At 35.7% G+C, this 15,034-nt stretch overlaps 2 protein-coding genes and 1 non-coding gene across 6 annotated transcripts in view; 1 reads left to right on the forward strand and 2 right to left on the reverse strand.

Moving 5' to 3' along the window:
• The window catches only part of LOC145220673 (3'-5' exoribonuclease HELZ2-like), a 34,428-nt gene extending 22,558 nt beyond the window's left edge, over positions 1-11,870 (reverse strand). The window contains exons 1-18 of one of the 3 annotated variants that reach the window (XM_080087910.1): positions 11,577-11,870; positions 11,251-11,361; positions 10,028-10,068; positions 9,402-9,551; positions 8,984-9,122; positions 8,299-8,450; positions 7,003-7,189; positions 6,483-6,593; positions 5,913-5,994; positions 5,730-5,843; positions 5,323-5,484; positions 4,881-5,050; positions 4,490-4,708; positions 4,011-4,176; positions 3,484-3,584; positions 2,751-2,964; positions 1,725-1,888; positions 437-539 (exon numbers count right to left, since the gene is read on the reverse strand). In XM_080087910.1, coding sequence (XP_079944036.1) covers positions 437-539; positions 1,725-1,888; positions 2,751-2,964; positions 3,484-3,584; positions 4,011-4,176; positions 4,490-4,708; positions 4,881-5,050; positions 5,323-5,484; positions 5,730-5,843; positions 5,913-5,994; positions 6,483-6,593; positions 7,003-7,189; positions 8,299-8,450; positions 8,984-9,122; positions 9,402-9,551; positions 10,028-10,068; positions 11,251-11,264 — 2,289 coding nt within the window. In that variant the 5' untranslated portion in view covers positions 11,265-11,361; positions 11,577-11,870. The other 2 variants (XM_080087919.1, XM_080087902.1) reach the window with 2 other exon arrangements.
• Positions 1-15,034, forward strand: part of LOC145220695 (uncharacterized) — a 51,527-nt gene that overhangs the window by 23,932 nt on the left and 12,561 nt on the right. The window lies entirely within an intron of this gene.
• Positions 193-266, reverse strand: Trnas-gga (transfer RNA serine (anticodon GGA)). The gene has a single exon. It is a non-coding gene; the product is annotated as a tRNA-Ser (tRNA).

Raw genomic sequence — 15,034 nt, forward strand, 5'->3', positions numbered from 1 at the left:
GTTGAATTTAAAATAAGATGATTTGCAATATTGGTCATATTTGTACCTTATACATACGAAACTGCTTTTTTACAACTTAAAAACTGAAATGGAGTAAATCACAGTACGCCAGGCCCAGTGAAGGTGCCATACCGAATCAGCCGGTCACCAAGCATTCACCACCATATGGCAAGGCGTAGGCTAGAAAAATCTAGCCTGCGGTGGGATTCGAACCCACGACAGCAGTCTTTCCGGGACTCGCACTCTACCAACTGAGCTACGCAGGCTCACTGTGATTTATATATGAGTGTACTGTGATCGCTGGTTTGCATAGACGCTTTAGGGCTGATCCCAGTTATGAATTTATGTTCATCTTAAATGAAATGGTGCATTAGCTGTATTCTGTACAAAACGTAGCTTAAAAACATCAACACATAGGTCTATCATTCATACATACCGGTGGGACTGACTTGATGATTCGGTCATGGTAGTAAACTCGGATGATTTTTCCATCCCACTCATCACCACGAAAGTTGTTTTGTATGTACAAGTCGGCAGCACTAAAACACGATCAATACCATGAATTAGCAGATGTGACAAATTAAATATTTCCCTAGAGTGTTTGAATTGATTTCGTATGCGCGTTTAAATTTGCACCTAAAACTTCAACAGCACATCGGTAAAAGCTTGTAATGGTTACATTAGAATTACGATTCACAAAAATTCCGCTAATTCAACGGTAAATAGTGCTAAAAGGAAAACATTTAGCTAAATTCACACAAGTTGACACTAATTGCACAAAAAATCCAAACATCTTGAATAGCAAATGAGTTGACCAATTCGTTTGTTAGGCAAACAAGTAAACAAATCAGTGCCAATACCAAATGGTACATACCATAACCCTATCCTACCCATGCTTTGTTTAATATACGGCCGAACTCCTTCGAACAAACCGGTTGCGTTATGTTTGCTTTGGCAATCATGTGATACTCGATACGACCTTTGTGGTAATTACGTCATAATACACACCGCTGTGTGTTAAGCTTTTGTAACCCGAAACAAAGACAAGGCGAGAATCTAGTTTCGCTTGCCTTGGCTACACTGGGTTTAAACTTTAAACGCCCACGGAAAAATGCTTTCTGTGTTTACAATACGATATTCCCACAGCTATTTCAACTCGGCAAATACGTAATGTAATATTTGTACACTATTGCACTGTGATCGACTTTATGTTTGGCAAACATTGAAAGGGTATGCAACATATGACAAAGTGGGAATAATCTAAATTTCGATTGTACTTCAAAGACGCATTTTGTATCTGTCGCTAGCCACATTACAGGATTTCAATAACGACCGTCAGTGTGTCTATTTGGCCTTAAATCTAGTCTAGCCGCTGGATCCGTACTTCTACTTGACAAGGAATATTAAAATAATGCTTCTTTGTCCCCCGGCCCCAAACAGGACCTTTTCAACCAGTTAATTAGAACTCAAATATCTAAAAAATGACTTTCATCAACGCACGACCGCCAGTAAGTTATTTAATTTAAGTGTGCGCAGCCTTATGAAGTTGTGACCGCAACGATATGACGGTACACAGTTGCAGGTTGTATATACCTCTTTCTGGTTTATCTTTTAAATTGCAACAAGTGCGGTTTAACACCTAAGAGTAAAAGCAAGTTTTGTTGTTAAATATTATTCGCGAAACCTGTCGGGCATTCTCGTGGACTCAGTAATGGATTTTATACCTGTTTGAATGTGTACAGACGAGAATCTTTGCTTGGGTGTAGTGTCTCAGTAGAAACAGCACACATTGACTGATGGTGTAGGTTTTGCCTGTGCCGAAAGGTCCAACCACAGCGAAAAGTGGGTACGTAACACGGTCTTTGATCAAATGCTGAAGAACACGTATCTGAAAAAACAAAGTAATTTTCTGGCAACCGAATTTTTTTGGGGTTGTTAAAAGCGTTTTGGGGGTCAGTCGCTGGTCTGTTAACAAGAAACCTTTGTGATTTGCTTTTCCATGCGGCAACTTATATTGTCACTGGTATCAAATATAGCAACAGCTGGCCGTAAACGATTGAGTAGTCCTTGTTTGTTTTTGAACGAGAAGAAAGTGAAAGTAAACACACATGCTTAACCACATGTAAAGTGTGGCAATTACCAAGTACACAGCACATGTTTTAGCCAACAGACGCATCCAAGCTTGTACAATACACAACAACATATATATTTCCACTAAAAAAACGCTGAGTTTGTAGATGGCCAGAAAAGTCGTTCTAAACTGTATGGGAAGTAAGTATATTTTGGTAGCACACATGACGCTTAAGGTCATTTTCAACAAAAGGATTAAACCCACCGTTATTGCCAAAGCGTACAGAGACGCCCTACCCATTGTAAACTGAAACCAACAAACAACTGTTGTAAACCGGCTACCACACATTCACAAAAAGATAATTACGCTTTCGAGAGCTTGGCTTACTCTAAAACAAAGGTTGGTTAGCTGAAATATCCGGCTAGTAGTAGTATCCCCTTTGTAAGTTACCTACTAGTGAGAAAGTTTTGTGTCACAATTTTCGTTGGGTTTTCACCTGTTAAAATTACCCTAAATTTCCTGCTTGGACAACATCAAAAATTCAGACAAAGCAATAATAAAATTGTGATTTAAAAAATAGTACGACCCGTTTAAACCTTGGAGATCTCGGCTTTGGTCTGCGGTTTGGCAAAGGTTACTGGCCCTTGCTGGGAAAGCAAATACTTTTACAGACTACTACCTGTTGGGGGTCAAGTTCACGGCAATTTGCGTTGGAGTTCGCTGGGTGCGTGAGGTCAGACGACGGAGGGTCTGGACACACAATAGAAAGTCTGTCAAGTTCTGGAAGTTGGTCCAACGCACAATGGCTCATGCAGAACAAACGGCGGTCAAGTTGAAACTGAAGATCACACTCGATAAGCAGACCAGATCGAAGCTTCCAGTCTTCCACACATCTATGTTGAGTTCAAATAGGTTTATGTTCTTGCTTGAGTTGAGTTTATTTGGCTTGGTAAAAGAAAACGAAGCGACACTATCGAACTAAAATGATCACCAAGCCGGGAATGGCTGCGCAACGTTAAGACTTGGAGCGCAAAACAATGAAATGGAGCGCAAAACAATGAAAAGCACAATTGGCGGATAATGGCTGAACGCGCTGCAGCTATAGTGTATTATAAAGCGTAATATGAATGGACAAGAAAGTGAGGTTGGTGCAGTGGCGGTAAACACGACTACTGGCGTTGTTGGAACAAGTAGAGGGGGTCCTAAAACTAACCACCCGTGTTAGGGAAAGAGGGTAAGGTTCGATAGCAAAGCCGTGAAGTAAAAGCGCTGCAGCTACAAAACGATGTTTCTCGGCATACAAAAGACTATGGTACATACATTTGGGTAAACTGTTGAAAACTACATGCACAACACAGCTGTCAGAACATTTTCGTTTAGCGCTGTATAATACATTTGTGTGTTACTTATACCTTTTGGAAATTGAAAGCACTGCATGATCAGCTGCTTTGCTCTCCAATCTTGCTTCGTAAACTGTAGAACTCTGGTCACTGTTCTTTCTTGAAAGAAGCACCTAAAATTACAAAACAAATATTTCCAAAAAACTTGTATATTTAGAGGCATAAACAGGTTTTCTAGATCAGTGATTCTCAACTCGTTTTGGGCCATGGACCACTGGTCCAGTAAAAATAATATCATGGACCATTTCATTTTGGAGCAAGATTGAGGTACGCATAAGAAACAACCATTTGGGCTCGAAACAAAGTTCTTTAAAACCGATTTTCAAGACGTGACATACAATTATTAACAGGCAACGTTTTGATACTCTTTCAATATATAATATGCATCATCTCTAGTTTATCACCAAATTTAGTGGACGTCCTGTGGACCACTCAAAAAGTCATCATGGACCACCAATTGAGAACCACTGTTCTAGACCAATAATTTTCAGTATAGTGCTAATAATATTGAAAAGTAATGTACTATGCTTTACCCTTACCATTTGGCAGTTTTCTAACACCAGTAATCCCTCATCAGTGTCTCGATTAAGGTAACCAGGTAGTTGGAAGATTCCAAACAATCCACCTTTACCATCAACAAAACATAAGCCTCCAGACGTTGAGAAGTAATTGTCTGACAATCCTATCTTGCAGGAGCAATACACTCTGTAGTAAAAAAGTTATTATTTTGACACTAAAACCTAACAAAATTTTCAGTTAGAACAGAAAAGGATAACACATTTGCAAACATATGTTATTTTTTCTACAAGTGAATATTTTTTTTTCATGTAAACTTTCACAAAAAGTTTTTATGAGGAGATTTATTTCATTTTTAAGGCAACATTTCCAAGCCTTTCCGATGTGTAATTCTATGAAATATGAATTCAAAATCTACTTTCTCTTAAATCTACTTTCTCTAAAAATAAATAATAAAAAGTTTATTTGCAAAAACCTTAAAATTTTATAACAGCAGCATTACTTTGAAATTGCTTGTTTTCTAGCTGCTTCCTCTCTGTACAGAAATCTGTGCATTTCTGACACATAGTTTTCCTTGGTAAGACTTTTTGAGTCCAAATCTGCATCAGAGTCATCACTCACATATTCAAGTGCCACCTCACGAGGCTTGTACTTGTTGATCAACTGTTGCATAGTTTTCTCAAACTCATTGTGAATCTCAACGGCAAAAGGCACTATTTGTCTATTGTAGAAACAAACATATAAGTTCACAAGTATGATTTTGCCATTTCACTACAATTTAAAAGTTTCTTCTGCTTGAAAAGATATGTCTGTTGTAGAAACGATTTTTATAAAATGTACGTACATCATTACAAATACATTTGAACCATTTTTTAAAATCCTAGATATTATACCTTTTTTCCCAGCTATTCGAGTCAGGCATTTTCGGCCGTTCTTGGGAAATACTGATTTTGTCCCCAACAGAAACATGAAACTTCACCATCAAAGCAGGCCTTGGGTTTTTCAAAAACTCAAAGACCAATACTTCTGCAAATTTTCCTGGTTTTGGACTTTGAAACTTCACCTAAAAACAGTCAAAGACACCAATCAAAAGGTTGAAAACAAAAAAAATGAAATCAATGTAAGTAATGTACTTGAACAGTGAACACATAGAAGATTTAAGCAAGGAATGATAAAAATGAATGGACAAACAGGATATTAAAATTTATCAATAAGTGGTACTAATGACAGTGAAAAATGTTGTGTGTGAAGAAAAAAAAAATTTTTTTGGTTTAAAATAGAAAGCGATTATTTAACAGGTCTATTAATGTTAGAAACCTAAAAAATCCCATTTACTTTGAATTTCGCAATGCCGTGCATCATGCTGTTCACATCATCAGCCGATGCAGTGTAGTTGATGTGAGAAGTGAATTGTCCTTGTCTCTTTCCACGAACTTTGCATACTTTGAAGTAATCATTTCCATCTCTTTGTAGCAGAGCCACATGACTCAGTTTTTGCTGCATAAAAGTGAAAACAAGTGCATGTTTACTGCTTATCTGTCTGTTTGTTTCTTGAAGTTTTTGAAAACAACATGTGCTTTGAGGAAAATAGGTTTCCAGAGTGCAACAATTTAAAAAAAAAACTGTTATTGCAACAACACAAAAAGTGCTTTTATTGTAATACATAACACATATTCATGTAAAACACAATCCCAAATCACAAAACACTCATGTTAAATGCGTCGACAACTAACTGCACATACATGTGTATCCTGGCAGTTAAGCCTGACCATCCATTCAACTGATTGGTCTGTTGGACATCGCCGAAAGAAACAAGGACGAACTTTACATGACACTTCTTCTATACTCTCTGTTAACTGTCAAATACAAGTTTAACTCAATTATCTATTGTACATGAAAACCCTAAACAATGAATGTAAACCTACCACAGATGCACTGTTCCTGTTTTCTTCAAATTCTTGAGAAATCTGTTCAGCAAATGACAGCAGTTGATTTTCTTTAGCAAAGCTGAAAAACAAAATGTCAGATTTGACCCTGCTGAATTGAGTCACATGTATTTTGGTTGGTAAAGGACACAATAGCACTAAACAATCACGAAGCCGAAAATAGCTGGGCAACTTTGAAACATTATTAAATGCAAAACAGTCAATGGCAGAATTGGTTGATCTTGGCTGAATGCACTGCAACTATACCATGGTACAGGAGTCAGCAACCTTTTTTGCACTACGGACTGTTTTTGAAAGTAAAATTTTATCGCGGACTGTTCTTTAAAAAACTACAAATATTTAGCAATAAAAACGCTTAAATTAGTTTATCATCCACTGGGTACATGGGCCAAAATGTTTTAAAGCATGTAACCTAAAAATATATACGGCCCTGTAACGAACTCCGGCGGTTGCCGACCACTGCCATAGTAAAAAGCTTAGATTACAAGCTGGTGTATCAACATTTTATGCAAAACATGTTCACTGACTGTAAAAACACAAGTAACCTACTTGAGTTTCTCCTTAATGACCGAGAAGCGTTTGTTCCATTCACTAAGTTCCTCTGCAGAATGGGCATTGTCACAAGCATCACCATGGTTACATTCTCTCCCTTTCTCAATGCTGAAGTACAAACAATTGATCTATTTTAAAAAAAAACTTACCATGGATATAAGCAAAGAGTATTTTTTCAATAGTCTATGGCAGTAGTTGTTAACACTTTTTGAGTAACCGTGGTCTACAAAATAAATTTATAAAAGTTAAAACTTTTAAAAAATGGGTTCTATTCAGAAATAAAGGCATTCAGGAAACGTTTCTTTGTACCAACAGCTAAAACAATACTTCCGAAATAAGCAACAAAGTTCTTGTACATTTATAAAAAAGGATGATTCAATAAAAACTTAAAGAATTTAAGAACAAACAAAATGCTATGGTATAGTAGAAAACAAAATAATAGGTTAAGTCTACTAAATATGTGTAAAATGTTTTTTTGCAACAATACAGTATCCACACAAATTCAGCTGACTCTTACTGGACACAGATACGAAAATTTCCTTTCAGGTTTGGTGGTTGTCTGTATTTCCACTTCTGCCGATTAACATCCAGGCAGCGTGATAGTTGTCTATGCTGTGGACTGTCACAATGAGCGGAAAATGTGCTTCCAGAGGAAAAGTTCTCACTACAGATTGGACAGTGGAAGCATCCAGCCATAGTATCATCTGCAATTTATGCTTTAAAATGTGACGAGTTGGAAACACATGATGCATTTGTTGATAAATATGACCATTAGATATGTAAAATTTATAAATCAAAAATGATGGTTGGTGTTAGCTGCAAACAGTAGCTACAATGTCTCATTACAGCAGCTGGTGACAAGACACTGGTCTAGCCACATTACAGCACACCAGTTTGTTGGGAGTGACTGGCTTAAAAGCTATGTTTAACTAAATTCGTTTTACCCACAACTGAGCATAAACTGTCTACAGTTTACTTACCACAAGTTTACAATTATAGATGCTTAAAGTTTTTCACATTTATATGTTTTAAAACTTATTATTAGTACAGACATATTGTGATTTACACTAATACGATTTTGGATTTTTTTTAGTATAAAAGCACAGATAAAAAATGATATATATGTTAAGTACATGGGTGTAAGTTAAACTTTACATTTAATGCAAAATTTATTACCAAGAAAATAGTAAGAAAACACGGTCAAAACGCTTGTTACCGGAACCTCAACTATTTCCTGTTGTTACTAAATCATTCTACAGCACTGCACTAAGTTTATGCTGTGAATGTTACAGAGAAGAATTGATGTTAAAACATTTTGGGTAATTTGTAAATGGAAAATTTATTAACTAATATGGCAACAAAAAAAGCAAAGCTATGTTTTAGTTAGGGACATTTGATGATATTAGGACAATAAAAAAACGTGCTTTTAGGGCAGTTAAGCCTAAGGTGGTTAAGTACTTGTTGAAATTAGGTTATTAAACTGGTAAGCAGACTTGATAAACAAATTGTAGGGTGATTCAATGTGACATTACCAAGTCAAGATTTCCTGTTGTGAAGGAATTCTTGCATGATTAATTGTTTTTAAGATGGGTTAAATTGTCAACAGGTGATAAATCAACCACATCAGTAATCTTGTTCTACGCCTTACAATTATTTGTTTGTAAAATGCAAATAAGTAGTTGATTAAGGTCTGGTAGTTATATAGGTAGTTATATAATGTATAGGTGTTATATGGGTAGTTATATAGGTGATTTATAGAAATATGGCAAACTATGGGACTCCGATTTATGCGAAAAAATATAAAAATGCAAACCTTGTAAAAAGTCTTTTGACAGTTCCACACCAAACTGTTTCCATCCGAAACCATTGTCAGTCATGTACTGCCATAATCTTTTTTCATCTGGACTGTGAGCATATGTACAATCATTGCCATCAGAACATGTGCCTTGGCCACTCAAGTTGTTTCTACAGATTAAAATAGTCTGGTGTAAGTTAAACAAAAAGTTTCATCACATCAAAATATCAAGAAACATCATTAAGATTAGGGTTTGTAGCCTTTCACTCCTATGTATATTCTATGAGCAATTTTAGCCCCAATAGGACTGATGCAAGTTAACCAATCCTGTCCTACAGACCATTCCTTACTGTGCAAACCCAAGACAATTCTTATGTGAGTTTTATTTTAAGCTGTAGATTTACATGTTTCAGTCACCATTTTAGGTTCGTATTGTGTCATATAAACAATCTCTTACACTTCTGGCATATTTATCTTGCAACAATACTATATTTAAGTTATGCTATGGTTTGAGCTCCTTTTTAGTTAATGTAAGGAACGAAACCATATTGTTAAGCATGAAGAATACTATTAGTGTTATTACAGAAAAAGCACAGAAGTTGGTGGAATGCTGCTTTACTATTACAGGCAATATTTTAATTACCAGCCAATTTAAAAAGGGTCCACAATGAACTGCAATGTTTTAGAATTGTTATTTTCTTACTGGCATATATCAAGGATGCTGTCTTCGCAGAACTTGCGAATTATCGAATATTCAACAAACAAAATATCATCCACCACATTTTTCATCTCATGCAGCAATATAGTTTCATCTGATTTGCACCAACTACATTCATTACCACCTGTTAAAAAAATTCTGGGTGAAGGGTTTATCAAATGAATCAACAATTTTAGGTAATGATAATCTGCTTCACAATTGCATGTTGTGTTCAATTCTGGCTGAACCCTATCACAACTTAAACAAAACATTTTAGTTAATCATAAGAAAAGAGTTTAGAAAATTGCAATTGCTATGAACCAAATTAAAACTACTTAAAACTATAAAAAGTTTAATACAACTTCTTCACAAGCCTGTTTCCATACACGAACATGTGTATTTCATAAACACAAAACTGTCTTACTTTGTTGGATAATAATTGGTGGTTTAAGATTGTAGCACTTTTTGCATGCCGGAAAAAATCGATTGTTGTCACTTAATTCCAATGTGACAGCAATTTGAGGCATAGTTTCTATATGTTCAGAAGAAATGCCAGATGAACTTGATAAACCATCTAAAATAAAAAATATATAAAAACTGTCTACCGAATTATCAAAACTTCAAAAAGAACATAAAAAACTTAGCCTTTTATTACACAAACCAGTGGTTCTCGAACTTTTTAAGCATGTGGCACAAAGCACTAAAATTTTCTCATGCGGCACACTTTGCAGGTAAACATAACAAACGTTGTATAAAGAATGATAATTTTCAACTGCATTCTGGTGGGTAAGGATAATTTTCATTGCCAATAACAAAAATATGAACTTTGAAACATTGTCATGCACACAAGTCCTAAAATACCAGGGAATGTTTGCACTTTAAAATAAAGAATATTTCGCGACACACTTGGAAATCTCTCATGGCACACAGTTTGAGAATCACTGACACAAACATTTTAGAAACAGAAAACATGTAAACGCACTAATGTAACTTGATATCACCTTGCATTTAATAAAACTTAATCTGTCACACTGGGTAAAGTTTTAGTACCTGTATCATCCCCCAATGATGATTCCGCTGTGCACTCTTTGCTATATAAAAAAAATGAATAATTGTTTAACCACATTTGTTAGTAAGTGTCTAACGCAAAGTTAGTCCACTTTTTATACATATTTCAGTCACACAAAAATCAACCAAAAAAAATACTTGCAACTGTGATGTGTTTAAAACTACTAACTAACACACAAACTTAATGCTATTGCACTACAGTATAATCACACAATGTTGGTACACATGCAATATTTGGTCAATTATACAAATACAGATAAATCCAGTTAATTGCATAACCAATTTGCCTACTGTTTTATGCAATTAACCAGAAAACCTTTTAAACAGGGATTATTTATTGTGATAAGATTACCGGGTATATATGCAATTTACAAGATTTTTCTGTTTTTAGTACAGATTTTGTTATCTTGCAAAGACTTACATTTGTATGATTAAATCTTGCATGAATGCATAATCAAAACCCAGATTTGCGATCAGGTTTTTGATCTCTATTTTAAGTGCATCAGCAGTTCCATTCAAAGCAGTGGGGTGATTGTGGCGACAAGTGATAATCGTTTCAAGTGAAATTTCATTGCTTAAAGCTTCCAGTGGATACAACTTCATACGGTACAAGGCATAGCATAATACAATTGCAGGCCGTAGATGTTTTCGAGAAAACCTTAGTAGGATTGAGGGGTTTGTCCGGGAATTATATGCATCTTGGCAGTCTGTAAAAAACTGGCTATGTTCCTGCACCGATGGCCACTGGATTGCATTGTTACTGTTTGTGTTGCCAAGTTTCAAAGGTTGAATGAAAATTTTTACTATGGCCATATTTTAAACCATTCACTTATCTACCATGGCCGAAAAACCTTTTTTCTATGTTAAAACCACCTTAAAACAACATTTGAATACTACAATTTCACTTTTTTAGTCTATTTGGGCCTATATTTTCCTCATTGCACTTATGAACAGATCCATGCATAGTGATCCTTAAAACAGTTGTAAAACTGATATTAAGTTCTATTAGCTATGGCTACTGAAGGTGCTGTAACACTTAAAACAACTACATATGTATGATAAATTAGTATGTCAACTTATGATAACAAACAGTGTTGCAAATTTCAATACCCACACAATACAATTAAAAGCATTTGGTGAAACAGCAGGTATCACACCTACAGCAAAGGCAACTACAATCAACACAATTGTAATCTCTACTTCACCTAAAGAAAACCATTGGTCTGACACTTAAATGTGTTTACTGGTCCAAACATTTGCAGAAAATGGACAAACGGTTGGGCAAAGCCCCAAGTCTTGAACTTTGTTGTCGTAGACTAAGGAGAAAAGAAACAACAAACAGGTTAAATTTTATTGACATAATTTATTGCGCAACTAATTACATATGGTAACTACTGATGACAATTTAATTATACCTCTGATGGCTTATAGCTTTTTCTGTGTAACTATAAAATAAGCCATTGGCTGAGTGCAAACTGCAAATCCAAAATCTTTATGTCTATTTTTTGTGCAACACGCAAAATTTACTTACCTGAAAGTTAAACAATATGATAAGAAACAGCCAGCTTACACTACAAAATACATTGTGGCATTTAAAGCTTTTAAACATTGCACTTATTTGTTTTGTCTCCTTTAGCCTTCTGAATCGCCTTTTTCTCAGAGGATTAGCTTTCACAAAAGTTCTGTCTCGGCGCCGAATGCAGAATTTTGATATCTGGAAATCCCCTAGGTAGAAACTTGAGTTAACCATTGTTTTGTTTGATTTGCTGCTTCATGGCATTCACGTGACATACATCACCGAACCACAAACTACAACACACTGAAAACAACGAATTATAAGACAACATAAATAACCGCTATTGTGCCGTTATGTTTTCTCCATTTTCTTGTCCGTTTATGTAAAGAATTTTTTCCTTGTTGGTTTATCAGTTTCTGAAATAAAATTATTGCCAAATTTGTCTGAATTAAGCAGGCACTATTGGCAAAGAGTTCGTGTTATTTCTGCGCTCTTTTTTTAAATTACTAGTAAAATGCAAGATTGGACACATGTAGAACTCCATTTAAGTATAATGCCAAGCTGTCGTCACATATTAGGCGTATAGACAAGTGTTTAATGTGATGTCCCAGTCGTTACAAAATCGGTAGCTCGAATAATTCAATGATGGTTAAATTTTTGACACTGCTTGGCCAAAACCTTTATGTCTACTTATACAAGCTAACATTTTATTCATTTGTCAACAAAGTTTAATTGCAATTGTTAACCGTGGCATTTGGAGAAGTTTTGTTCCACATTATAGCCCCCGCAAAACCGACCGGCAGCCTTTGTAACAAGTTGGTGTGCTCTTTGACGTCAGAAGCGTAGGCAGTAGCCCTTTAAACAATTTAACAAGTTTTTCGTATTAACGTCTTTACTATGACGGGTACAAACTTAACAACGGTAGAACGCACATTAATAGTTTTTCGGGTATTTATTCATCAAAATGAATACTTATCAGATACTTACTTGTTGCAAACAGTTTAAGCCTAATACAAAAATCCGCTCATATCAATATCTCGCTAATACGACGTATGTTATGTTAACATAGCAGTTACAAATCATCAACACTCTCAGCATGCGTTAACGAATTGTAATCTAAAACGACTGACCTACACACAAACAACAAATTGTGTTTGTGAACGAACCCTTGTATCAAATCAACTTCGTTACGCAGTCTAGTGGATAGGTTGGACATCATGCACCTGCCACACGCTGTCGCACTTGGGCAGTCGAAATGCTTCCTTACAGGCTAATTTTGAAAGGGTGTGTTTATTTCGCTTGGAACAAGGAGGGTGCCCAAAATCAATCACCAAGCTTGAAAAATATGTATTATAAAGCGTTGTGTGACTAAGTTGGTGGGACTTTTAGAGATAGCCCTAAAATCGACATCAAACTGAAGCCTACGGTTAGCGGTGTTCGACTCAACTGACTGAAAAACATGTTTCGGACCGTCCTAGGTGAAACCCGAAATATCTGGCTGAAACTCAATAAATTGCGTCAAACTGCAACGTGGTTTAACTTTCCTTTATCTTTTGCGTTGCTAGGCTATTCACCCAACACCTTGCAAACTCGAATTCTCGACTTCCCTGAGGTCATTAGGTCGATGTAAATGGCTTTAAAATTCGTGGCAAAACGTTCAATTTTTAGATTTATAATGTAGATGTGAAGTAAATTAGTTTAAGTGAATAATTTGTAAGAAGTTGTCAGATGGTGCAGTTAAATGTATATTATATCATGTGGCGTGTATAGCTTGTATTACTTTTGGGTGGTCTGTCAAAAAAGTGAAAAAAATCAAATAGTTTTTTTGTACATTGAAGTCATTTGGATGCATATAAAAATGCTCTAGAAATGTTTTAGATGAAAACACAAGACAAAACTTACGACAATAATATTTTCGACGTTTTAACAGTAAATATCCACAAAAGCAGTTGTTAAAAAATATAAAGTGTTGATGTTTAAGTATGACAACATTCTAATACCCATCCTGTACTTATGCACAGGTTTTTTTAAGGTTTGGTTTGGGTGACCGCTAAGTAGTTTTAAGAGACCGCAAGTGTTTCATCTAAATACCAAAAACTGTAGTTGTAGTTGCAAGTCCAAATTTTGGGAAACTGCTGGAGAAATTTGGGGGACCGTTTCGGCTCAACTTAACAGTCCTGTCAACACCTTTACCGTTACCCATGGCAACACACCAATTTCAACCACCCAGCGAACAAACTCAATTCACTTCTCAATTATCGCTCGGCATTGAATTGAGTTAGAGCTGGAATAGGCTAACTTGCTTGTGTGCTGTCTGTGGCCATGTTTGTTCTGCTCTTCGCATTGTCGGTCTATCAACATGGCAAGTGTGCATTCTGACGTCACACAGGTGTGAGGTGATTGCTTTGTGACGCAACAGACGCGAGTGATGGTGCGAACTTCGTGTTTGTTAGGGGTAGTGAGTGGATATGAATCTTGCGAGTAATCAAGTATAAGAAATTTTGAAGTTATTTAGCACAATTGTACTGATAAAAACTCACATAAAGTTTTGTTTTTGCAATAATATTTCATGCGCTAAGCAGATTTGTTTCTTTAATTGCGTTTAAGCAGCACATGTTTTTGTTGCATAAGACAGCAACTAAATCAAGTGTGGATTGGTTTAAACTGTCGGTATCTTTAGAATCGATTTAAATGAATCAAGTCTGGTAAATTGTGAAAGGGTAGATTTGAAAAAGAATCGAATTTTTGTATTCAATACCGTGATGACGTATATTGCTACGACGTTTTGTGATCCGATACTTTTTCATATCAATCTAGCAATATACATTGAACCGGTTAAAACTTAAAACAACAGACTTTTAAGCGATCATTTTACAACTCCGTTACCCTGATTGGCGTCGAAATATTGAAGCGCGAAGTATGAATGTCAGAAGAGCTATGCTGTACTGAAATATGCCTAACAGCAAGAGTTTATATATTTGCAACTATGTTACTTACCCAACTATAAACAAATGTAAACTTAGTATTGAGAAATGACCTACAATCAGAAGTTTACAATTTAGCTATGATTTTCACACAATCAACAAAAGATTTGAAAAGCAGAACGCATGGTCGAACAGAACAATTTCATACACATATGATATCATATGTTCCTGTTCACATAGGAAAGTTGCCGGTATCTGTTGGCTACGGCTTAAGACAACCTACAATTTTGTAGTTTATTTTGGAAGCAAGGTGTTATATGACATATTTCTGAAGAGTGTTGCCTGACAGATTTATTGTGAAAGACTCACGTTGCCGTTTGTGTCCTCAGTTAAAGGTAAACCGGAACGAATTAAATTTGATACGGTCACTTCAGTTTAAGAGCTAACCAAACATAAACTAGTTAGTTGCCAAAAAAATAGCTAGTGATACTGACCAAATTTATGGTTTATGATTGAGTTTTTTTATAAGTAATCGCTAGCAACGAACGT

This window comes from Phallusia mammillata, chromosome 1, assembly GCF_965637545.1.
Source record: "Phallusia mammillata chromosome 1, kaPhaMamm4.hap1.1, whole genome shotgun sequence".
NCBI lineage: Eukaryota > Metazoa > Chordata > Ascidiacea > Phlebobranchia > Ascidiidae > Phallusia > Phallusia mammillata.